This window comes from Leuciscus leuciscus, assembly GCF_965113295.1.
Source record: "Leuciscus leuciscus genome assembly, chromosome: 25".
Lineage (NCBI taxonomy): Eukaryota > Metazoa > Chordata > Actinopteri > Cypriniformes > Leuciscidae > Leuciscus > Leuciscus leuciscus.
In genome coordinates this window covers 8389258-8415176 of record NC_138724.1, presented here as the reverse complement: position 1 = coordinate 8415176, position 25919 = coordinate 8389258, and the positions used below count along the sequence as shown (strand labels likewise).

At 37.1% G+C, this 25919-nt stretch overlaps 1 protein-coding gene across 2 annotated transcripts; it reads left to right on the top strand.

Moving 5' to 3' along the window:
* On the top strand, nucleotides 1-25084 carry rpgrip1l (RPGRIP1 like). 2 transcript variants are annotated; one of them, XM_082159574.1, is made up of 26 exons: nucleotides 1-447; nucleotides 829-921; nucleotides 1011-1155; nucleotides 1282-1559; nucleotides 5863-5968; nucleotides 6055-6198; nucleotides 6281-6386; nucleotides 7504-7650; nucleotides 8049-8122; nucleotides 8260-8399; nucleotides 8476-8582; nucleotides 8736-8786; nucleotides 9867-10046; nucleotides 10718-10835; nucleotides 10916-11368; nucleotides 12359-12498; nucleotides 12584-12950; nucleotides 13916-14250; nucleotides 14563-14652; nucleotides 14818-14889; nucleotides 14961-15111; nucleotides 16388-16473; nucleotides 17810-17996; nucleotides 23127-23211; nucleotides 23658-23794; nucleotides 24888-25084. In XM_082159574.1, exons 2-26 carry the CDS (start codon nucleotides 834-836, stop codon nucleotides 25010-25012), a joined length of 3912 nt encoding a protein of 1303 aa, XP_082015700.1. In that variant the 5' UTR covers nucleotides 1-447; nucleotides 829-833; the 3' UTR covers nucleotides 25013-25084. The 2 variants fall into 2 exon arrangements, with proteins under 2 accessions (XP_082015700.1, XP_082015701.1); XM_082159575.1 differs by lacking the exons at nucleotides 23127-23211; nucleotides 24888-25084 and having other exon boundaries at nucleotides 23658-23778.
* The last annotated feature ends 835 nt before the right edge of the window (nucleotides 25085-25919 follow it).

Below are 25919 nucleotides of genomic sequence, written 5' to 3'. Positions count from 1 at the left end.
ACTTTAATATGCCATGACTTAACTCATCATAAAATACTGTTTTACGAGTATTACAGCCTTTATTTAAGGTTTTAGATGGCATTTTAATACAGTTCAAGAAATAAATAAGACATTTGCTGTGTTAAGTTTTGGTTAATACTTCGTTCTCTGCACTGTACAATATCCAGAGCAAGATTTGCTCTGACATTCAGACATTTAAGATTCATATGGTATATTATCGTGCAGCGGACGAATTGTTACTTCTTTACTAAAAAAAAGCAGCAACATTAAAATGGAAATTCAACAGCTGTTTTTGAGCGCAGTTCATTCTAGGTACGCGAATACGTCACGCCGTAAAAACACCATTTCCCATAAAGGCAGTTGCGGAAGTGGAGTCCTTTAAAGCGGAAGTGGATGAGTTGTTTGTAGCAACTGTCGCTGTGGTTTGTGTGTGATGCTTTTGAATCGGTGAGATGATATTTGGGTTAAAATATTTGTATTTTATGACATTTTGAGGTGCGCTGTGTGCCTATACGTTCGTCTATCGTAACATTATATGTTTTCTGTGACTTAGATAACCGTTTCAATAAAGTACTGTTAGAAAACATGTATCAGATCGCAGTGCAAGTATCAAGTAAGTTATAGCGTTATCAGATGGAAATGTCATGGTGCTTTGTAAATTATTAGCATATTTATAAGTGGTAATATTTAACTTAAAATAATGCCATGTCCTAAATAAACATGGTGGTACCATTCTATTCTTCTGTAGCCCACGTATTAAAAATTAAGTAATTTACTATAATTCATATTTGCAATATTTTTTCAAGTGTATATTTGCTTTGATTTCAGACTGAATGATGTTTTCCCGTGCTGACGAAACAGCTGGTGATATTCCTGTGAAAGACATCACTGTCAACACACATGGCACAGCTACGTTGCCAGGTCACTGTTAAAACTAAAGTATTATTATAACTGTTAAAAATTCATTGCAGTGAATGGCAATTAAATGAAAGTGTCCTGTTTGTTTTTAGAGTCTGTACTGTCCCAGAATGTCAGAGAGAGGCAGAACGTGTCCAAGTTCAGCAGGGAAGAGCTGGAGGACAAGTTTTTACGGGTGCAGGATGAAAACCTCACACTCAAACAACACACATGCAAACAAGAAGACAAGATCCGCAGGTTCTCTCAATCATTACATTTTAAATATGTATTTTAATGGGCTTAGTTTTATTCTTTGGAAAAATGGATTGGATACAACATAACAAGAACAATATAATAGATTTAGAAATGTCTGTGGTGTTTCAGGATGGCCACGAAGTTGATCCGTCTGGTGAAGGACCGTAAGCAGAGCGAGAGCGCGGGCGGTCGAGATGTTGAGATGGAGGAGATGATGGAGGAGATGCAGGAGAAGGTTCAGGATCTGGAGAAACAGAACGAAGGGCTGAGACGGCGTCTGCTGGCCACCAAACAGCAGCTGCAGGTTCAAACCCGCCGACACACTCCCTACAGCCACATCCAGCCACGCATCAACTCTGGCCTGCGCAGACCCCTGTCACCAGCACGACCACACACTCCCAAAGCAGGTACTTCTGTTCTATTCTATTCTATTCTATTCTATTCTATTCTATTCTATTCTATTCTATTCTTTTCTATTCTATTCTATTCTATTCTATTCTATTCTATTCTATTCTATTCTATTCTGTTCTGTTCTGTTCTGTTCTGTCCTGTCCTGTCCTGTCCTGTCCTGTTTTATTCTGTTCTATTCTATTCTATTCTATTCTATTCTATTCTATTCTATTCTATTCTATTCTATTCTATTCTATTCTATTCTGTTCTGTTCTGTTCTATTCTGTTGTATTATGTTCTGTTGTATTCTGTTCTGTTTTGTTCTATTCTGTTCTGTTTTGTTCTATTCTATTCTGTTTGTTCTATTCTGTTCTGTTTTGTTCTATTCTATTCTGTTTTGTTCTATTCTGTTCTGTTTTGTTCTATTCTATTCTGTTCTGTTCTGTTTTGTTCTATTCTTTTCTGTTTTATTCTGTTTTGTTTTGTTCTATTCTGTTCTGTTTTGTTCTATTCTATTCTGTTATATTCTGTTCTGTTTTGTTATATTCTGTTCTGTTCTGTTTTGTTCTGTTCTATTCTGTTCTATTCTGTTCTTTTTTGTTCTATTCTGTTCTGTTTTGCTCTATTCTGTTCTGTTTTGTTCTTTTCTATTCTGTTCTATTCTGTTTTCTATTCTATTCTGTTGTATTCTGTTCTGTTGTATTCTGTTCTATTCTGTTCTGTTTTTTCTATTCTGTTCTGTTTTGTTCTATTCTGTTCTGTTTTTTTAACAGAACAGAACAGAATAAAATAGAACAAAACAGAACAGAATAGAAATTCTGTTCTGTTTTGTTCTATTTTATTTTATTCTGTTCTGTTCTATTCTATTCTGTTATATTCTGTTTTCTATTCTGTTCTGTTGTATTCTGTTCTGTTGTATTCTGTTCTATTCTATTCTGTTCTGTTTTGCTCTATTCTGTTCTGTTCTGTTTTTTCTATTCTGTTCTGTTTTGTTCTATTCTATTCTGTTTTGTTCTATTCTGTTCTGTTTTTTAACAGAACAGAACAGAACAGAATAAAATAGAACAAAACAGAACAGAATAGAAATTCTGTTCTGTTCTGTTTTGTTCTATTTTATTTTATTCTGTTTTGTTCTTTTCTATTCTGTTCTATTCTATTCTATTCTGTTCTGTTCTGTTCTATTCTGTTCTGTTTTCTATTCTGTTCTGTTTTCTATTCTGTTCTGTTCTATTCTGTTATGTTATGCTATGTTTTTTTCTGTTCTGTTGTATTCTGTTCTGTTGTATTCTGTTCTGTTGTATTCTTTTCTGTTGTATTCTGTTCTGTTATATTCTGTTCTGTTCTGTTTTGTTCTACTCTATTCTGTTCTATTCTGTTCTGTTTTCTATTCTATTCTGTTCTGTTCTATTATATTCTGTTCTATTCTGTTCTGTTTTGTTATATTCTATTCTGTTATATTCTGTTTTCTATTCTGTTCTGTTCTGTTTTGTTCTATTTTATTCTATTCTGTTCTGTTCTGTTTTGTTCTGTTCTGTTTTGTTCTTTTCTGTTTTATTCTGTTTTGTTCTGTTTTGTTATATTGTTTTCTATTCTATTCTGTTCTGTTCTATTATGTTCTGTTTTGTTCTATTTTATTCTGTTCTGTTTTGTTCTATTCTATTCTGTTCTATTCTGTTTTCTATTCTGTTCTGTTTTGTTTTGTTCTATTTTATTCTGTTCTGTTGTATTCTGTTCTGTTATATTCTGTTCTGTTCTGTTTTGTTCTACTCTATTCTGTTCTATTCTGTTCTGTTTTCTATTCTATTCTGTTCTGTTCTATTATATTCTGTTCTATTCTGTTCTGTTTTGTTATATTCTATTCTGTTATATTCTGTTTTCTATTCTGTTCTGTTCTGTTTTGTTCTATTTTATTCTATTCTGTTCTGTTCTGTTTTGTTCTGTTCTGTTTTGTTCTTTTCTGTTTTATTCTGTTTTGTTCTGTTTTGTTATATTGTTTTCTATTCTATTCTGTTCTGTTCTATTATGTTCTGTTTTGTTCTATTTTATTCTGTTCTGTTTTGTTCTATTCTATTCTGTTCTATTCTGTTTTCTATTCTGTTCTGTTTTGTTTTGTTCTATTTTATTCTGTTCTGTTCTATTCTATTCTGTTCTGTTCTATTCAATTCTATTTGTTCTGTTCTGTTCTATTCTATTCGTTCTGTTCTGTTCTATTATATTCATTCTATTATATTCTATTCTATATATTTGTTCTGCTCTATTCTGCAGTCGATTTTTATATTATGTTCTATTTTGTCATTTAGGCTACTCTTTTCAGTTATGCATATCCCATTCTGTTCTATTCGGTTGTATTTGGTTTTATTCTATTCTATGATCTCTTGAAATATATATTTGTTCTGTTCTATTCTGCAGTCCATTTTATAAATTATGTTTCTATTGTGTTATCTACTCTGTTCAGTTATGCATATTTTATTCTATATATTTGTTCAGTTATGCATTTTGTATTCTATATATTTGTTCTGTTCTGTTCTATTTCATAGTCTACTGTGTAGGCTATTTCATTCTCGCCTATTCTACATTTTATTCTATCATGTTGTTATAGTCTATTCCATTACACCACATTCTGTAATCTGTATTCCACAATCTATTTGTTTCTGTTCTATTCTGCAATTCAGTTTATGTTCTTTTCTTTACTATATTCTATTTTATTATCTATGTTATATTTTGTAGTCTATTTCTGCCATATTTTGTATCCCATTCTATTCTACACTGTATTAAACTCTACTCTATTCTATTAGGTATTCTATTTTATGTCTATCTTCTATTCTGTTATTATTATTTTTTTCCATTCTGTGCTACATATTCTATATTTGTTTTGTTTTGTTCTGTTATGCAATCCATTTTCTAATCTGTATTCTATTTTGTTCTCCAATATGTTCTGTGTTCTATTCTGTCATCTATTGTCATCTATCTACCTACCCATAGATGGCAGATTGTGATATGTACTGCCCTATTCTATTCTATTCTATTCTATTCTCAGTGTTGTGCGTGAACGAGTTCAAAAGAACGCGTTCATTGAACACGCTCATTTTTTCGTGAACGTTGAACTGAACGCAACACATTTTTTAATAAAGAACTTGAACGTGAATTAGTTCACATTATGTGTCATGAACGGCAGACATCACTGTAAATGAACGTTGGAATTTGTTTTCCATTGAAAACTGAGTGACATCTGTTTTCTCTTTTGAAACGCAACGAGAGAAAGTTCCTCCCTCCTGTATTCTCGCTGGTGCCGCTTAAATCATGTATCACCAGACAGAAATGGTTTTGACATTGTGTGCGCAATGCATTGCGGGCAACGTAGTGTCCGGCTGAGAATAGTTGAATAGCATACTGGCTTCCACACAACGTTACCCGTGATGAATTGCAGCAGAGCGGGGTAGGCATAGCAACGCCGCGTAGCAGGCAACGACGAGAGTTTCCTTAAAAATAAAGTTTTTTGTGCCTTTGAGTTTTGCCTTCATTACCTTCATTCAAGAGTTTTGCTCATTTCATACACACACATATGTATATATAATATCATATATATCAAATAATATATACATATTTCATATTATATATTCTTTTTTTAATTAAATGCTGGTAGATTTCATTGCACTAAGTATAGAACTGGTCTACCTTGTCTGTACTGCTGCAAGTTTCATCACCTGGTAAGAAACCCACAATTGCAGTGTCATGAGCAAATGTCTACAATGAGCAGCTTCAAAGAACGTATAGTGATTTCTAGCTCGTAGTGTGAAAAAAAGTATTTATTTGAATATCTCACGAAAAAAGTAAAATGAACTGAACTTTGAACTAGTTCAGAATTAAAATTGTGAACTTTGAACGTGAACTGTTCACTTTGAGCATGTATGAACTGAACTTGAACTAGTTCAGAAAAGCTGTGAACTGGCACAACACTGTCTATTCTATTCTATTCTATTCTATTCTATTCTATTCTATTCTATTCTATTCTATTCTATTCTATTCTGCAATTTATATTCTGTGTTCTATTTTAATTCTACTATTTTCTCTTCTGTAATATGTTATATCCTATTCTATTCTATTCTAATTCAATAATCGCTTGGTTGAGGGTGAGCATTTTTTGATCAGTTCTACAGCTATTCTTAAAGGATCCTTTGAGTATTTCCTAGGATGTGTAAAAACAGAGTTACTGGAGAAAATGATAAATGTCTTATATTTAAAGTATGCTACAAAATATGGGTTTGTTGTTTTATTTATTTATAATATATATAAATCTTTTTTATTTATTTTTATTCAAAGGTATGAGGCATGTTGAAGGGGAAATGAGTGCAAAACCGCCCCAGGGTTTGTTGCCCCGCTATGGACACAGTCTGCTGGATGAGGCCCGCGCTGAGATCCGCAACCTGTGAGTGATGCACAGTCTGTTCACAGACACACACATGCTGACAGAAAGGAGATTACACATCTGTCGGCTGTTTTACGTGATCGCAGGGAGAACGTGACTGAGATCCAGCAAGCTCAGCTGGAGGAGATGGAGAGATCAGCGGAGGTGTTGAGAGATCAGCTGAAGAGGAGAGAGAGAGAGTTTGAGGAGTCACTCCTCCAGATGAGAGAGCATCAGGCTGGTGGACAGAGGTGCTGTCCTCTCTTCAGGGATCGCTGTGATAGAATATTAATATGAACGCATAGAGTTTGAATTGTAAATCGTGTTTTACAGGTTAACCATAAAGGATAATGTAGAGATGATCAAACTACAAAAGCTGTTATCTGAGAAAGGAAACGCACTCACAGTGCTGGAGAGCAGATTTCTACAGCAACAGGAGGTATGAGTGACTGTCAGGGACCCTGGTGTCAAAAAGATCAACTATAATTGGCTGATAATATATCTGTTATTATAATTGTGGAGAATGTTCCCTGCTTTTTCCCGGATTCTTTGCGCCTCAATGTATTCTGACACACATTGTGTGTTAGCATGTGTATGCACATGACTTCAATAGTTTGGGGTCAGTGGGATTAAAAAAATAAATAATAATAATTATAGAAATTAATACTTTTATTCAGCAAGGATGCATTAAATTATGAAAAAATAAAAAATATTACAGTAAAGACATTTATATTGCTACAACAAATAATATTTCAAATAAATGCTTTTCTTTTGAACTATATTCATCAAAGAATTCTGAAAAAAAAAGTATCACGGTTTCCACAAAAATATTGAACAGCACAACTGTTATAAATCATAAATGTTTCTTGATCCTCAAATCATCATATACGAATGATTTCTGAAGGATCATGTGACACTGAAGACTGGAGAAATTATGCTGAAAATTCAGCTTTGATCACTGGAATAAATTACACTTTTAACATATATTAAAATAAAATAAATGTTTTAAAATGTAATAATATTTACTGTTTTATGTATATGATGTCTTACTGTATTTTTGATTATGACATAAAAAGTTGAAATATGACACACTATGCCATATTTATGAGAAAAGGACGTAGTAATTGTAATTATGTAATTTCATAGTTAGTAAATGTCATCATTTAGATTTTTCATGTCATAATTGAGGTTTATTAAAAAAAGATTAAAAAGTTTTTTGCTTATGGGGTGGAAATGAGCTTCCATAGAGACTTCTTTCAGCTCAACATTTTGAACACAGTGAAGTGTCATCTTACATTTTTTTAAATATAATGTCCTAAATTTAAATCAATCAATTAATAAATACATGCATGCATATTTGGCTAAAAAACATTTAAAATATATTTTGAAATATGTGTTTTTAAATTTTTTTTATCAAAATGTTATATTTAAAATTCAACCATTAAAGCTCATATATGTCATATGTTATCATATTTGATGGATCTGTCATGCAGCCGTTAAGCCGCTGTAGCGCCTCTGCTGGTGCTCATGTCAATAGCAGGCGTTTGTTTCTGCAGAGCATGAAGACTCTGAAGGCCAGTCATGATGCGGCGCTGATGAAGGTGGAGGAAGTGAGTCGACAGATGAAGGAGGAGAGGATGAAGAGTTTACAGCTGGAGACACAGATTCAGGGCAGAGTTCTAGACCAGAGACACGCGCAAGAGGTGCGGCTGCCATCACACACACACACACACACACACACACACACACACACACACACGCGCGCACGCACGCACGCACGCACGCACGCACGCACGCACGCACGCACACACATCGCAGCAGACAGCAGTGCAGTGAATGAAGTAGAATATTTAAGATTTATAATTGCTTATTAATTGTATAATAAATGTGTAATTTTGGTGATTTGATGTTAAGTGTTTTTCAACCTATATACAGTATATATATATATATATATATATATATATATATATATATATATATATGTTAAAGGTGGATAAATACTTAACATATATATACATATATTTAATTATTATAATTTTTTTAAGATATCGAAAATGTTTTCAAAGTTTACCAATTTATTTGTTTTTTTGTCTTTCTTCAGTTACAAGAGAGAATCCAAGATTTGGAAAAGGAGAGAGACTTGCTCAAGGAAAACTGTGATAAATATGTAAAAAGGTGAAAAGATAAAAATGTACTAGTGTTGTCTGCTAACGTATCACTATTATAATTGCTCATGCATTACGAATTGAAACAAATCCCTATCATTGTGTGGGAGCGTTCTGCTCTGAATTAGCTTTGTCCTGTTGCAATAGTGCGTTTGATGTGAGTCAGGAGCAGAAATGGAGAATTCGAGAACAGCAGCTCAAACTGCAGGTTGTCCAGCTGGAGACGGCTTTAAAATCTGACCTCACTGATAAAAACCAGATCCTGGATAAGATCAAGGCAGAGAGAGGTAACCGCACACATGACTGCAGCTGCTTTAAACGGCTGGTGTGTGTCGACTCATTGTTGGTTTATTTTCACTGAAGATGTAAATGAAAAACTGATGCAAGAAAACAAGCAACTTCAGCTGCGTTACCTGGAGCAGAAACAACAACTGGATGAAATTAAAGATCGCATGAAGTTCTTTACCAAGGTAAAGTCTAATATTTGTAGCAATAGAGATTAAACAGTGATTTGAAGGAATAGTTCACCCATAAAGAAAGTTGCCATTTACAAAAAATTAAATAAATTGAAAACAATACAGATGGTTTTATTTGATGCCTGAATCTGATACTTCTCTCTAAAGGAAAGTGAAATAGATGCAGCTGAACTCAGTGAAGCCCTGATGCTTATCAAGGTAAATACTGTACATTTGAAACTACCAAACTAATTAAGCACCGAACGCACCTATTGTAATCGTTGGCATTCTACTTATTATTATTCATCCGCTCTGCAAGTCTATGCTAGCCCATAGAACCACCTGTGGGAACGTTATGAAATATGACACACTGAGAGCGGACAGTCTGAACTGTCATCATAGCAAATCTGGACTCTCCAACTCAATCGCTAATAACTCAATTGTCCAAAGTTGCTCTTACGTTTATGCTAATAACTTTTGAACCGTAGAAACTAGAAACATATTTCTAGAAATTAAATTCTTCTTTCCTCTGATTCCTTGGCTCAAGACGATTCGATTGACCATAATGACGTCATTTCCCATCATGAAAATGTTGCCAAATTACCTACTTTCTGAACAACTCCAAGGCCATTGCTCTGATTTTCATCAAAATTAGGCCGGGTCATCTTCAGACCTTGCTGGCAAAAAGTTATGGAATTCAAGTTGATTCGTCAAGCCGTTTTTTAAATAACATGGGAACGAATTCGATGAAGTGCCCGCCAAAATGAACGTGAGGCTATATCTCTGTAACGCTTTAGCGTATTCTGACCAAACTTGGTGTGTGTTATGACAACCATGACCTGAGGTTTCCTGCAGAGTTTTGGCGCAGTGCCACCTAGTGGTCAGGATAAAAATGGACATTTAGATTGAGTGCAGCATGCCAAGTCAAACGATGCCCAATTTTCCAATATCGTCCATTTTGGGTGGCGGCCATTTTGAATTTTGACGTAAAATGTTATATTTAAGAATGCGTTAGCGTATCGTTATGAAACTCGGTATGTGTCTTTGGAATCATGCCCTTAAGGTACTCAAAAAGTTTCGAGGCAGTGGCACCTTGTGGTCATTATAACCCTGTGGGTCATGCAGAGACCATAGATACCAATTTTGCCATAGTCGGCCAAACTTCCTGTCCACCATTTAGATTTTCTTTCAAAACCTACTTTTTCGATCTCCTCCTAGACCGTTTGTTCAGTAGTGCACTGCTAAACTTAATCTTGTATAGAAATTTTCATTGTTTTTCTTTTTTGAATGCCCATTTAGACTCGTAGGAGTCAGAAGAGTGGCGAGCTTGGCTTCCTGGAGAAGGTGGAAGAAGATGTGAAAGTGGATGTGGAACGATCTCTGAGGGAAATGCAGGCCACTCATGCTGAGACCATTCAAGAGCTGGAGAAGACCAGGAACATGCTCATCATCCAACACAAGATCAATAAAGACTATCAGGTTTGATCAAGCCTTACACTGAGAGTCTAACAGACCTTATAGATAATCCTCTGACTATCACTATCTTTTATCCAGAAGTTAACATGAAATCAAAATTGATCCCCTTTACTGGATTAACACAATGCTGGTGTTGCTGGTTAACTGTAATGTAATAATTCTTTTAGAAATAATAGAAAATCACAAAAGATTTAAAAGAAGCGTTACCGTTGGCAATATGTCAAGATGCACTTGAGGATTAAATTGACCTTCAGCCTCCATGTCTTTGTGCAGCCTCCTCAAAAGTAGGTGTACTATCAACTGCAAAGTCACATTTAGCTCCAAATTAGACTCAATTTTGTTATGGAACGCCCACTTTTCACAATTAAATCGATTCCCAGTGGATAAATAGGTCATGCCCTACATTTTATCGATGGAAAATACACCACATTATGGAGCAGTGTTGTAGAGTCCGTCTCGAGTCTGAGCTCAAGACCATATTTTCAGGGTCTCGGTCTTGACTTGGACTTGACTCGGACTCAACCTATTAAGGTCTAGGTCTGGACTTGGACTCGAATGAGCAGGTCTCGATTGCAACACTGGGTTACAAACTTCATTTCATGTTAACTTCTCCATATACAGATATTGGTCACATACAGTATGGCTGATGTATTTAAACATCAATTTTGTTTTAGGCTGAAGTTGAAGTGGTCACTCGCACGATGGACGATCTGAAACTTGAATGTGAATTGAAGACGGAGAAGCTGGCTCAGCTTCTGGACATGAGAGCTGCCAAGATAAAGAAACTTGAAGGTTTAGCTGCATCCAAAACCCAGTGTTTCCCAAACTAACAGTTGTGCTTAGTAAAACTAATTCTTCCTGTGTCCTTCCAGCCCAGCTGAAAGACATTGCGTATGGAACCAAGACCCATGTTTTCAGACCTGATGTCACCAGTGATGACGTCACAGATGAGTTTGATGGACCCCTCCACTTGGCTCGAGGCGAGAACCTTCTGGAAATCCACTTGGGGAGAGCGCAGTTCGCTCCTGAAGCTGTAGCGGGTCTAAAGGACAGAGATCCGTCCACCTTCTGCACATATGCCTTCTACGACTTCGAGCTGCAGTCCACCGCTGTGGTGCGAGGTGCCCGTCCAGCGTACAGCTTCACTTCTCAATATCTGGTGAGAGTGAATGAGCTCTTTTTGAACTATCTCCACACCAGCTCTGTCACCGTGGAGGTGCAGCTCGCCGAGGGGTTGAGTTTCCGCACGGTGGCCGCTGGTCAGCTCAGGTTAAATCAACTGCTGGAACGAGATGGGAAGGTGTTTGGCACCATTCAGTTAGTCGGTGAGTCTTTAGACTGTCTGTTGACATTGAGGTCGACCAAAATGGGTGTTTTTTTGGTTGATATGTAAGGAAATGTTCACTCAAAACTGAAAATGTACTCGCCATTTTTTTAAGGCTGCATGATTTGGGGAAAATATCTAATTGCACATTTTATTAAAAAAAAATTCTGGTTAAAATTACTATTTGCGATTTAAAAACTCAAACTCGCAGTGCTTTCAAAGGACGAGCAGCATTTACTACTGATCACAGAGCCGCTCTTCACTAACATGATGTGCATATATATATTTAATTAAAAAATAATTAAGGATTTAATAATCGAACTAAGCCAAATCACGATTTCAGGTGATTTCGTGCAGTCCTACCGTTTTTGTAGTTCCAAACTTCTATGACACTCGTGTTCAATCCTGCTACTGGAGGGCCACTGTCCTGCCGAGTTTATCTCCAGCCCCAATTAAACACACCTGAACCAGCTAATCAAGGCCTTACTAGGCATACTAGAAACTTCCAGGCAGGTGTTGAGGAAAGTTGGAGCCAAACTCTGCAGGACAGTGGCAATACAGGAGCAGGTTTGGACACCCCGGTTATATGACTTTCTTTCTTTTGAGGAGCACAGAATAGCGAAGTGTAGCAGTATGTCCAAGCTGCTCCCTTTCCAACAACACAAAAATAAAGGTTATTTATTGACATTTATGGTTCCTTGAAGAACCTTTATCATTCATGGAAACTTTTCAATGCATAAAAGGTTCTTTATAGTCGAAGAAGGTTCTTCTGGTTATTAAGATGTTCTTAACTCTAAGAAAAAAAGTGTTCTTTTAAGAACTGTTCACTGAAATGTTCTTTGGAGAACCTAAAATGGTTCTTCTATGGCATCACTGTGGAAACCATCTTTTGGAACCTTTATTATTAAGAGTGAATAAAAGTGGAAAGTGATTGAAATGGTCAAAAAGCACCATGAAACTATCAAAACGTGCTCTCCATCTGTTGTTGTAGGTGTTACAGATGAGATCCAGGTGTTTGGTACTCTAGAGTTCTGGCTCAAACTGAGAGTTCCTATGGAACAAGCCATTCGCCTTTATAAGGAGAGAGTCAAAGCACTTGGTTACCTCAACACAAGCATTAGAGACAGCCAGGTACTGTTTATTCACCGGTTTCCTAGCATGGTTTCCTACTTTTACACTTACCAAAATTACTTGATCTTTTTACTTTATTTTGCAGGCTTTATCGGTTCCTGTCGCCAGTTCCTCATCATTGATGGATGGTGATCTTAATGAACTAAACCTCACCGTACACTTATGCTGTAATCTCAAATCCAGAGCTCCTCACACTCAACCCAGCCCCTACGTCATCTACAAACTCTACGACTTCCCTGACCATGATACGCCAATCATATCCTCTACCAATGAGCCACAGTTTGAAGATCACACGGTCTTCCCATTGGCCATGAACTCTGACCTTGATGCGTTTCTGAGGTCAGAGGCTCTGGTGTTGTATGTGTTTGATGATTTAGATGATGAGAACCAGCTGTATCTGGGGAAGGCCAGAGTACCGCTCATCTCGCTGGCACACGATGAAACCATCACTGGTGAGGACAAACAATAGGTCATAATGATATCATTTTACATAGAATTAATTTCATTGATTTTCACAAGCTTTTAGGTCTTGTTAGTGAGCATTAAGATAATTTATATGCTAGTTTACTCCCAAACCAGGGGTTTCATACCCTGCTCCTGGAGGTCCAATGTCCTGCAGTGTTTATCTCCAACCAGCGCCAACACACTTGCCTAGAAGATTCTAGCAAAGCCGCTTTAAGGCAAGCCTCCGAGGTTAGCAGAAAATAGTGTAACGCTGCGGTACGCAGGGAAGGAGACCAGAGGCAGATTTTTATTTTAATGGATGTCAATGGAGGAGAGGCTTCACTACGCTGAATAAACCGCTTTTGTGGGAAACCGGCTTATCATTTAATGAATCGACAGCCTATCGGCTAATCGTCACCATTTTTGCTCTTAAACATTCTTTTTGGATTGATCTATTTTTAGAGTTTACACCCCAAAACATTTTTTATAAGAGAAGTCACAGACAATTGTGCGACAGGTAGGATTGAGTTTACGGCACTTCCTATTTATTTCTATGGTATCCGCAAACAGTGATTGACTGTCACACAACTTCAATGACGACAATGCTGTAATGTGATTGGTTATCAAGGCACATGTTATCCAAGTTAGCCATTACACTTTTTCCACAAACCCTCGAATCTCGTATGGTGTTGACTTATGAATTTACACATGGTTTGACTTAAAGCACATTAAAAACACCACATAGACATATAAACAACATTAAAAAACTTGATTTTCACCACAGGGGGACTTAAAATGTAGAATTTAAAGAATTTTTTAACTTTAGAGATGTTTATATATATATATATTTTTTTTTTTGTGCAGGAAAATATGGCAAGAATGCTGATTAAGAGTTGTATTTATTTATTTTTCAGCATATAGATACCTTTTAATATTACATTTTTTTGTCATTTTTGTATTTCTTTTTTTTAAGGTATGTTTGAGCTTACAGACCCTGCTGGACTCCCCAGTGGCCAAATCAGTGTGACGCTGAAATGGAAGTTCACGTATCTCCCTCCATCATCCTCCGCTCTCACCACACAACAGACCAAGATCACCAGCAGGACGACACCAGAGAGACAGACATCACAAGACGAGGAGAAAACAGAGAGACGGACATCACAAGACAAGGAGAAAACAGAGACACAGACATCTCAAGACAAGGAGAAAACAGAGAGACAGATATCTCAAGACAAGGAGAAATCACAGACCGAGACACAGCTGATGGCCAAAGACCCTCCGCTAATACCTCAGCCCACTGTTTCTGAGGTGATGCCATGCCCAAATCCTATCGCTTTCATTCTGGCTGAGTGTTTAAAGGTGCTGTAACTGAATGCATAAAAGATGAAATAGCATATAATACAGTGTGTAATATATATAATAATTGCCCACTATGGGTCACTACGCACTGTAGGTGGTGAACAGGTGTTTTTTATTATTATAAAAACTATTGGGTGTTTTAGCACAGTTGGAGCATTGTATCGACCAATCAGCATCCAGGGTCATACATAAATCAATGTTGAATGCTTTTCCTGGTTTCGTCATTGTAGAATATATTCTTTTTCTTGCTCTTCATTCTAGACTCCATTGCCCAAACCCAGACAGCGAACTCTATCAAAATCAACTGCTAAAAGAGTGTCTTTTGTGGACGTCACTGAGCTTGAAAAACAGGTAAAAAAAAAAGTCTGCTCTGGTTTCATTAGTAATGTTTGCCAAATCAAGCATCACTATTACTAGTACTCAAATTTAGGTTTTAAATAACCTGAGTATTAACCCGTACCATTTGGTGTATATGGTGTTTTGAGTATGTATTTTGTGTGTATTAATTATCTCAAGATGGAGCAGACTACAGCCTCTAATGATGATGATAATAAAGAGACAAGATCATCTGTCACCCCTGTGCCTAAGGTACGCTGAAAAACTGACATTTACAAGGAAAAAGAGTTCAGGAATAAACAATGTCACACTGTGTTCCTCAGACCATCATAGTGATGGATGCAGGACAGGGCACTGCAGTCAGCGAGGAAGAGGATGAGGAAGAGTCTCATTTCTCTGAGGGTCAGGTGATCACCGCCAGCTCTCAATCTGACGAGTCTGAGATTTCTGAAGAGCTGCAAGAGCCACAAACAGGTGTGTGTACTGTGTGTTATTAAAACATAAATATCCTTAAAGACATTAGACATAAGCATGTACCTTCTGCAATGTGATACGGAATATTAAGCTAGAAATAATGTATGGGTTTCATCTGCATGGGTTTCATCTTTTTTGGTTAATTTTATTTTTCCCTCACTCTGAAAAGTCATGTCATCAATTTTGAATACATAAATAATAATACAAATATATGTTAAGTAAAAATGGCCTTGTTTGATTTCTAATTGGCTTTAAATGATTTTCGGGGATTTTAGTATATTATTTAAGTTATAAAATATTTTGTATTATAATCATTTTAGTGCTGAAATAATGCTAAAATAATTTTAAGTCATCTTGTTTGTTTGTTTATTGGTTATTTACTCACCTTCATGTCATTCCAAATTCAAAGTCTTCGTTTCCTCTTTGAATCACAAAAGTAGATGTTTTGAACAATGTTCATGCTGCTATTTTCTATGCATTAAATGTGATGGGGGATGGACAAAAAGCAGAAGTATGATTGTAATTTGCTCTGCCATTATCAAAACTAATTTGCATATGTTAAAATGTTTCGAGTATTTGTCCCCAATTCAACATTCATGGCAAAGAGCAGCTTGGACATTATTCAAAACATCTCATTTTCTGTTTCACAGAAGAAAGAAAGTCCTATACTGTATGTGTGGAATAAATAATAACAGAACTTCTTTTTTTTTAATGAAGGCTTCAGGTTCAGTGTTTAAGTTAACCTCAAATTAGCTTCCATGTTAGCACACACACATAAGCTGCTTCTAGAATAAATGTGTTTGTGTTATTGTGTGCAGGAAGGGCCCCTGTGCTTCGGCCCTTAGTAGAACTTGTATTCAGCCACATATGAATGTTTTGGTAAACCAGTACTTAATGCTGAGCGTTAGTATTCAGTTTCATATGAGGAAGCAGCTGTGCTATTGTTTTTCCAATGAGATGAGAATCATTAATATTTCATTTTCTGCTGCCAATAATCTGATGTGTTTCCTGTTGACACCCAACAACATAAATGTTAATGTGTGTTGACCTTGGCCAAGAGGCTGTCTTTAAAGTGTTCATGTCTAACATCTCTCTCTCTTACCTGGCGCGGGCCGCTGAGACCACAGCGAGAGATGGACGACAAGAAAATAAACAATCCATTCCTTCACGAACACCTTCCATATGAAATGAGACCAGGAACGCTTCATCTAATGATCTGCCAGTGCGTAACGTTCTCGATCACCAGCTGACCATAACACAGATCTGTTCTCTGCAGGCGTACAGGGTGAGGATGATGAGGATGAAGAGGATGACAGCGATGACTGCATTGTTCCTGCTCAGAGCACACAGCAGAAGAAACAGGTTTGCCACTGCATGTTTAACAAATCAACCAATATATCTTAACAATGCATTCAATTGATCAACGGTAACAGTAAAGACTTTTACATTGTTGCAAACCATTTCTATGTCAAATAAAAGTTATTTTAAAAGAATCCCCAAAAAAGTCATAATTTCCACAAAAATATTAGGCCGCATTTAATAAGAAATGTTTCTCAGGCATATTAGAATGATTTCTGAATGATCATGTGACACTGAAGACTGTAGACACTGAATAATGATGCTGAAAATTCAGCTTTGCCATTATAGGGATAAATTACATTTTAAAATACTTTAAAATAGAAATGTATGAATTATAATATTATTTCACATTATTACTGTATTCAAATATATCATAAATGCATATATCAAATAAATCCATCCTTGGTGAGCATAAAAGACTTCTTTTAGAAAACTTTCTAACCTCAAACTTCTATTTATATGCATTGGTGCCCATAAGCATTTCATCAAAATAAGTGTATTAATTAATACATTGTTCTGCACATAAATGTCACCTTCAACTAACTTACACAATGTTTAAAAGCCACAGAGAGGAAATTGTAGAAACACTTCAGTTTAGGTTAAAATCCTCACTATTAACTAGTTGATTAATATAATGCATATTACTAGGATATTGGCTGTTTATTAGTACTTATAAAACACATATTAATGCCTTATTCTGCATAACCAATTATTATAGAAGAAATACCCAAATATTTGGTATCTCTGACAAAACGATGTTGTGTATCGTCTCAGAGAAATGCACATCCTCAACACAGGACAGAAATGAATTGCTGGGTCTCAGGAGGATATTGTGTTTTTCATTCCTTACTCATCAGTGTCGTTTTAAATGAAGACACTTTAGTGATGAATTTAGCCTGTGTAAGTAGACCGTTCACTCTTGTGAAAAGGGTCATGTAAGTTCAAGGATTTAAATGGTCAGCTTAATGTTAGCTCAAGAGGAGTGAAAGGAACAGAGATCTAATGACTGCTGTCAGCACAAACTTAATGGCCTAAAAACTCCATCAATGTGGACAGCATGTTTGACAGATTGAATCAGTTGATACACAGATAGACAACACGTCTCCAGCCCACATCATTATCAGAGAACTATGCCCTGCAGGTTACACGTCCACATCAGGAAAGAGATGTAGTTTGTCCAGTGTCCATCATTTCAAACGGTGGAATATTCTTGGAGGATGTTCTGTCAGATGTTGAGAGTGATTGAGTCCCTGAAGATTCACAGCGTGTCTCACCATGTCAGTTGGCGTGAGGTTGAATGTCAGTTGTGATAAGGTCATGTGATGCTTTGCTCCACCAGCCGTCCGAGTGCATTCGTGTGGAGATCGTTTCTCTGAGTCTGAAGCCAGGCTCGAGAGTGGCAGAAGACAGTGGGATCGTCCGGCTGTTTGTGGAGTACTGCTTCCTGGGCCTGCCGTCAGTCGAGACCCCGCTGTCCCTAAAGAAGCCACTGCCTGGACACTGTCTCTCCTACAACTTCAGCAATGGTGAACAACATATCCATGCAATACCAGCCGTTGTGTTTATTCTACTTTTATTCTGCTCTCTATGTCTATGGCAGCTTCTTAAACTGCATGGTAAAATATAGTGAAAATTGGTGCATTAATTAAGACATATCTAAACTTTCTTCTGACCAATTTGGGGTTCTACACCTCAAACCTCCTTGAGCCACCATAAGTTCGAAGTTACACTTTTCTGCTTTAGTCTAGGGCTAAGTCTGCAGTAATCCAGATATATTTGAAAATGCATCTTTTTCTCTATGTTTTGGCACTGAGGGTATTTTTCTTTCTGCGAAAACTGAGCTTTTTGAAGATCCTCTTCCACGTATATAAATTTGAAAACCGTGTTTTTGCTTTGTAGTGTGGACAGTGAAAATGGAGATATTTGAAGACAATAATGCATATTGTAGACATGTGACGCATATTGTACCCGGTCACCGTGATATTGCCAAGAAAGACAACATATTTTGTTGATCCTGGAACAACATTTCTGTCTGAAAATTTGGACCTAACCCTATCCGTAACTTTCCCCTAAAATCACGTACGTACGAAGTACATTTACTTCGTTACATTTACTTGAGTATTTTTTGGGTAAAATTTTACTTTTAAGAGTAGATTTAAATGTGGGTACTTTAACTAGAGTACATTTTCGAATGAAAAAAACTGTACTTTTACTTCGTTACGTTGGGCGACGTTCCTCTCGTTACTTTATTTTAATGCAATACATGTTGTTAAATGCGTAGTTTATTCCAAGCGCGCTGTATCTTTTTTCTGGGCATGAGCGATGTTCAATTCACAAATGAATCACTCTTTTGAGTCGATTCTGTACAAAGACTTCATCAAACAAGTTGGCAGATCTGTCTAAATCGGTTCGCGAATCAGTTTGAATGATCTGTGGACATCAAGAGCGTTAGATGAAGTGGCCGTGGACCTACAGTACAGTCAGTGAAAGCAAATCTGCAAATGCATCATATTTTTGCCAGCGATGAAGATCTGTATTAGTTGAACATCTTCGTAAGCTGTCTGTGAATGAATGATTCCACAGGACGATACATTCGATTTCATTTCATTCAGGTAATGCATACATTTTACAACCAAACTTACGCCACAATAGCACTACTACAAAGTATGACATTACCCGTTTTTTTGGCCATATACATTAATTTATACATTAAATAAGCTACCATTTTGCACAGTTTATGAAATGAACACCCGCCATGTAATGTGTGGGTAATGTGTGTGCAGTGATGTGAATGCAAAACTCTGCAGAGTCACTTTATTTCGACATTGTTTAATAATCCAAATGTATTGTATAAGTTAACGTTACTATTATACAAACCAAAGGACAGGCAATGATTTTCGGGCTACAGATGGCAGAAATAATAACTGTTTTTGTTGCAAAGAAAGCTTATCTAATTATGATAATAATAATAATTTCCAGTGTGCATCTTTGAAACAATTTCTCTGTGACACAAAGCAGTAGTGCACCTTGCACTTATCACAGAAGACGTGTGTTTTCCCAGAGCAACCTTTCAATTTGCATCTTGTTGCTTCTTTTTTTGTATCATAGTTTGGCAGGTGGTCCAACATATCTTTTTGGACTTCAAGAACTGGCCGCCATTCCCTTGCCCCTCTCTGTTGTCCAGCTTCATCATGTGGAGTTGGAGAGGTACTGGCTGCGTTAGAATTGCTTGGCCTCCCTCATTTTTTTTAACCCTGTGGCTTCCCAGAACGCACAAGCACTTCGGCCACATTAATTTTGAATTCAAGGAGATCCATGATTTTCTGTGGCTGAGTTCCTGTGTATTCATTGTCCCTGCGATACTCAAGCCAGCTGTTCACTACAGCAACATCAAAAGCATGAGTAATCATGCACAGTGGCCATTTGTGGGACTTGATATCAATCCTGTAAAGGCTGATTAGCTGATCAAGCTTGTCCACCCCTCCCATTCCCTTGTTGTATTTCTTCACAACCTCTGGATGCTTGACCTTCACAAACTGCCTCTCTTTCTGATCCCACCTCTCAACTTCGTCTTCATCTCCAAAGTTGGAGGCCAGCACAACAGAGCGGTTATCAAACCACTTCACTAGAACAACTTTTCCATCCCTACTTCTAACTTCATCATGGTTTCCCCGCATTTTCTTAGACATTTCCTAGTCTGTCTTCAGTGGCTGTTCCAGCAGCATGGATTTTCTTTTCTGCAAGAACTTCAAGGACATTGTAGGAGGTGAAGTAGAGCTTGTGGTTGGGAGCCTGGATTCTCTGGCACAGGTGGAAGACTTCATGCCCTAGAACCTGTTTGCTTTGCTCAGAAAGCTCTGTTGTGGCACCTTGATGGATGAGAAAATCATAAGCAAGCCCACTTTTGCCACCGAGGAAATACATCTTCACTCCCCATGGTGTAGGTTTCTCTTTGATATACTGGAGTACAGAGAGTTTTCCCCTGAAAGGCACAATCTGCTCATCAATACAGAGATCTTCCTCCAGTTGTAGCTGCAGACAGCGTTTCCTTATGGACTCATAGATTGGTCTGACCTTGAAGAAACCTTCAGTGTCTCCAGGAGGCCTCTCATAGTTGTTCACAACATGCAGGTTGGAGCGGAGTTGAAAAAAAATATCTTGAGACATGGTTTCCTTGAAAATTCCAGTATTGATACTGGAGGTCCAGTACATTCTCATTCTTGGAAGACCAAGAACTCCCATTGCCATATGTAGACCAACAAGGACTTCAATCTGAGGCATGTTTATACCCCCTGACTTCGTTTTGTTCTGCATATATATTGGTCATTGTGCTCATCAGCTCAAACATCTGACTTGAATCATACTGCTTGAAGAAGCCGTATGGTGTAAGTGGCTCTGGGGGGGCAGTGGTGGGACTTTCTCCACAGTTTCTACTGGGGTAAAGCGGGTGTGACGACATCACTGAATATCACTCTTTTTTGTGATATTTGTAAAAGGATCATCACCAAGTACTGGGTCTACATCGGCCTCATGCTCATAATCTTCTCTGTCTTCTTGATCCTGACTTTCCTCTGCCTCAATCTCAGTTTCTTTCCCTACTACTGGTAGTGGCTCATCTCTGTCCTCCCCTGAAATTATTACCAAAAACTGTCCCTTACAAAACAACTTCATACACGTTTTATATTGTAATTTATTTTTACAGGAAAGAAATGAAACTGTATATCCAATAAAACGATATTCTATAAATTAAGGGACATCTGATTGTATGAAAAGTTTTTTTTTATTGCCACATGCAGAGCTTTACTGCCATTTGATTGGATGACAAACGTCCAATCTCATGGACTGCAGGCTTTAAACTAGTTGAAATGCTCCAGAAGTAAAAAAACAAAAAGGGCTGCTGACATGTGATGTCCGTTGTAATGGACGAGGGTCCGAATGGGTTAAATGATCATGCCAGAAGAATAGGGTGAGAACTCTGAGACTCTGGTCTATCGGTATCATCTCAGTGAGCACTTATTAAAGTTCTTGAAAACCTCAATGAGCACTTATTAAAGGGGCTATGTGTAGTTTTTCTACTAACATGAATCCTTTTTTTATTGCCTGTGTGTGAAGGGGTTGTAATCTCACATTAAAATGATCCACTTGGCGGGTTTTGCTATTACCTCTGAAAGCAAGTATTCCTATTTCTATGTGAAGGCTTTACCGCGGATTTACAGGTCAGATTTACAGTGAAATCCAGTGACGTGACTGAGACCTGCATGCGCGCTCCCGAGCCTCTCGCCTCATCTACTGACTTTGCACTCAACAGCGACAACACTGCAACTTATGACATGGAGTCTGCTAACTCTAAGAAACGACCTGCTCCCAGCACAACACAGACTCCAACACATTACATAGACTAAATGCAGTCAATGTAACGTTATCATGGTACGAGCATGGAGCATTAGTTCAACGTCAAGCTGGTAAAAGTAGCATATTATTGTAACGTTGCAGTGGAGTTTACCTGAGTTTCCAGCATCCAGCGTCTCAGTCTGGCCGGTACCCAGAGTGCTCGCTCATGAGTTCGAGCACGAGCACTCGCTTGTAAACGTATTGGTTGCAATCTGAAACATCGCCGCTAGAGGCCGCTGAAAACTACATATAGCCCCTTTAAAGTTCTTGAAAACCATAGTGTGGATGGAGAGCGTTTTAAAATGAAAACACTGTTTTCAAATGTATCTGGATTAATGTAAACAAAGCCTAGAATAGGTTTCTTGGAGACACACCAACAGTACATATTTTCACAGTACATATATTCTCTTCCTAATCAAACGCACCTTATTTAACTTCAGAACTTCAAATAGATGGGATAGAAAAGGAAGACATCTAAAATGTGAACTGTTGGGATGCCTGAAGGAATAGAGTTGGAAAGCACTGGTATGGAAACATACATTTCCTACAATTCCTGGGTTTTAATACCAAGTTTAATAAACGGAGTGGTTTCAATTTCTGCCCTTTTGATATCTTGAGTAACTTGATCTAAAGTCATACATCTGCTCCATTTAGATTCATTGGATTATACCCATTTATAAACCATATTGACTGCCCACTAATTTGAATTTTATACTGTTTAATACTCTTCAAAAATTCACCATATTTTCATCAGATGATCAAGCCTGGCAAAAGTTGGGTCCCGCAAGAATGCAGACCTCTATTAACCCCTAACAAATTAATGAAATTGATCATAAACTCTGATGGAACGACCTTCCAGAACTATGGAAGCTTGTTTCCAACACTGGATAAAAAATAAAAAAGGTAATTGCGACCTTTTATCTCACAATTCTGAATTCAGAATGGCATCATGTTATTCGCAATTGTGAGAAAAAAAAAAAAATGTCTCAGTTGTTTCTGTTTTTATTCTGTGGCGGAAATAAGCTTCCATACACACCGGCTTCTCGTAGTGGTCAAAAGTTGTTGTAAAATAGGGATTCATTTGCTGTTGGACCAAGTGTCCTAAACTTATTGTGGCTAACATTGTGCTTCCACAACCATATTGGGCACATAACTGGTTCCTGTAGCTTTATTAATATACAAATTATGTTTATTTGGCATTGTCTTGTAATAGTGATTCATCAATATAAGAAAACTATCTTAAACAACATGCATTGTTCTTACAGTGATCCATGTGGATATGGAGAATAACCAAGCCAGACGGCAATCTCTGAGAGCAGTGCTGGAGGGCCGGAACAGACAACTAGAGCAGTGAGACACTTCCCATCTCCAGTCTCTTTCTCTAGTGTGATCGCAGTCTTCTGTTGTGTAGAGTGCAGTGTTATTGTGAATACTAGCGATTTGCCCGAAGCCGAATACCTAATTCAGAAAGGCTCGGATAATGGCTTCAAAATCAATAACGAATTCTACTGAATAACAGGAAAAATATTCTGCACATTCACTCCTCGAAGCATGATATCATACATAAACATCTCAAATCAGCATTTTAAGAGCATTTCATTATAAACAATGTTATTTGGGGAGGGAAGAAAAAAATCTTTGAAATTACTAGTTGACTTTGTTTTATGCTCATGATGAGAGTTTTGAATATTAATCATGTACATTGTACGTAGCAAACTATGAAAATGGTCCTTATTTTTCTAAATCCCTTTAATAACCGCTTTAATAACAAGGAACTCTTTGATGGTCTGTGACAGCATAAAGTTCACGGTGGTGAGTGATCCTCCTGAAGAGGAAGAGCAGGATGAGGAGTGTGAGGATGTGGGCGTGGCCTACCTGCGAATCCTCGACATCATGGACAAACGCAGAGACCTGAGGGACGTGAGCCTGAGCGGTAAGAGGTTTACTTTGCATCACACACAGTCCGCTCACAACCAGCGTTTTTAGTTTAGTGTGAAAATCTGAATGTTATCTCAGATCTTGAGTTACTTGGTCATTTTTTGGGAAATATCCGCATACAGGTTTTTAAATAAGACCTGAAAAACTATTTTTTTCAAGAAAGTATCGGGGAAAGATGTTTAACCTCTGAACCTCTGTTGTTCGTCCAACTCAGACGGTCAGACTGTATATATTACATGATTTAGTTTATCTGGATTGAATTTATATAAGGTTTGCCTTTTTTCTCAACCCTGTTACCAGATCTCGGGACACAGTTTATTTTTTATTTAATTAGATTTTTATTTATAGCCATAAATATTAGATAAACATGAAAAAGATAATAAAATGTGTAAGATGAAGAGCATCGCATAATGTTGTTGGTGTGCAAGTAACAGGGCTTAGTCATTTTGGGATGACATTTTGATTTGTAAAAAATTGGTTTAAATGGAAACTTATATTTCCCATATTTTTATATACATTATTATTATTATTATTACTTTTAATATTATTATTTATTTTGTTAATACAATTTTAGCAACCGGGTTGAATGGCTGAGTTTGATGAATGCAATTTGTGTAAGAAAAAATGTAATGCAGTCATTTCCATTTCTTTCTGCCATTCAATAGAAAGGATCCAAATTATGTCACATCCAGGGTGGCAGAATTTAATGAAATATATTTTATTATTTTTTATTATTAGTAACAGGCTGGAGTGCACATTTATCATTTTTGGTCATTTTTGGTCATTGGTCGAGATTATAAGGAATTATTCTCTACAATTAATCGAGTATCAGTTTAAACAGATTGTCAGAATTATTATTGTATGATAGTAATTGTTGCATAAAGTCCAAAAAAGTCAAGACCAAGCCAAAATTTAACATGTTTAAATTAGTATGTGTAATATTAGTTTTTGTAACACATGTAATAGTTCTTTCTCTAACATGGTGTTTATGCCTTATATAATGAGACGACAACCCTATTTGTGGAAAGTGCCACTGTCTGACCATAACTCTCTCTCTCTCTCTTCTGTTCCCCTGTCCCTCACTGCAGTCGTGGACGTTCAGGACAGCAGTGAAGTTATTGGCCATCTAGTTGTGACCGTTGAAGCTCTGGAGGCTCTGACATCCATCCTGAAAGATCCAGAGCGGGATCGTCCTCTAACTACACTTGCTTAATTTACCAAAACCAATGATTTACTATTTCCAATTGTGCTTTTCAGTCCGCAATATTAAATGTTTCTCAAACCATGCTAGTTTATAATTCGATTCACTAAAATGACGTTAAATGCGATGCATGGGGCGGTCCGTTTAGCTTGAAACGCTACAGACGGTGACAACATATGGGAACAAAACAGTCCTTTATGTAAGCGGCATCACACGGCTTTGATCCCTTACGGTGTGAAATCATATCCTAATGTTTCTCTTCATGGCCTCCAGTGTTGCGTTTGATGGAGCGCTGATGTTTAGACCTTTAATAACTTTGCTTAATGAAAAGGCTGTTAAGCCTCATTAGGCAGCGCCGTGGCAGGCGGCGATATTTTATTGAAGGTGCGAAATGAAATCTAACTGGATTTAATGGGATTAAATCAAGCTCTTTAAAATGCTAATGCACATTTTCACGCGTGCCGAGCTGTGGCGCTCGCGCAGACACTCCTTCTGTTTTGGTGTGTGTGTGTGTGTGTGTGTGTGTGTGTGTGTGTGTGTGTGTGTGTGTGATTCAGTGCGAAACGTTACTGTGATCTGCACTGCAGATCTTTTGATAATTCTTTATAGGTCTGAGTACAATTCAGATTATTTACTATATTTTGTATAGATATAGATGCTTTATTTTGAATGTAAGCCTTTGTAGACAGTCTTATAAACCGATATTTGTAAATGATTTATATTTATGAACATTACAGAGTGATGTTATTAGAGGTTCAGTGTTATTTCATGTTATTTTTAAACCTCGGTTTTCTAAATGTTGAAAAAATACTGCATTTACAAACCATTCAACTTTCAAAATGTGCTTTATTCAGTCTATTGGAAATTGATGGCAAGTGTTTCATCCCAGAATGAAAATCCTGTCATCATTTACTCATCT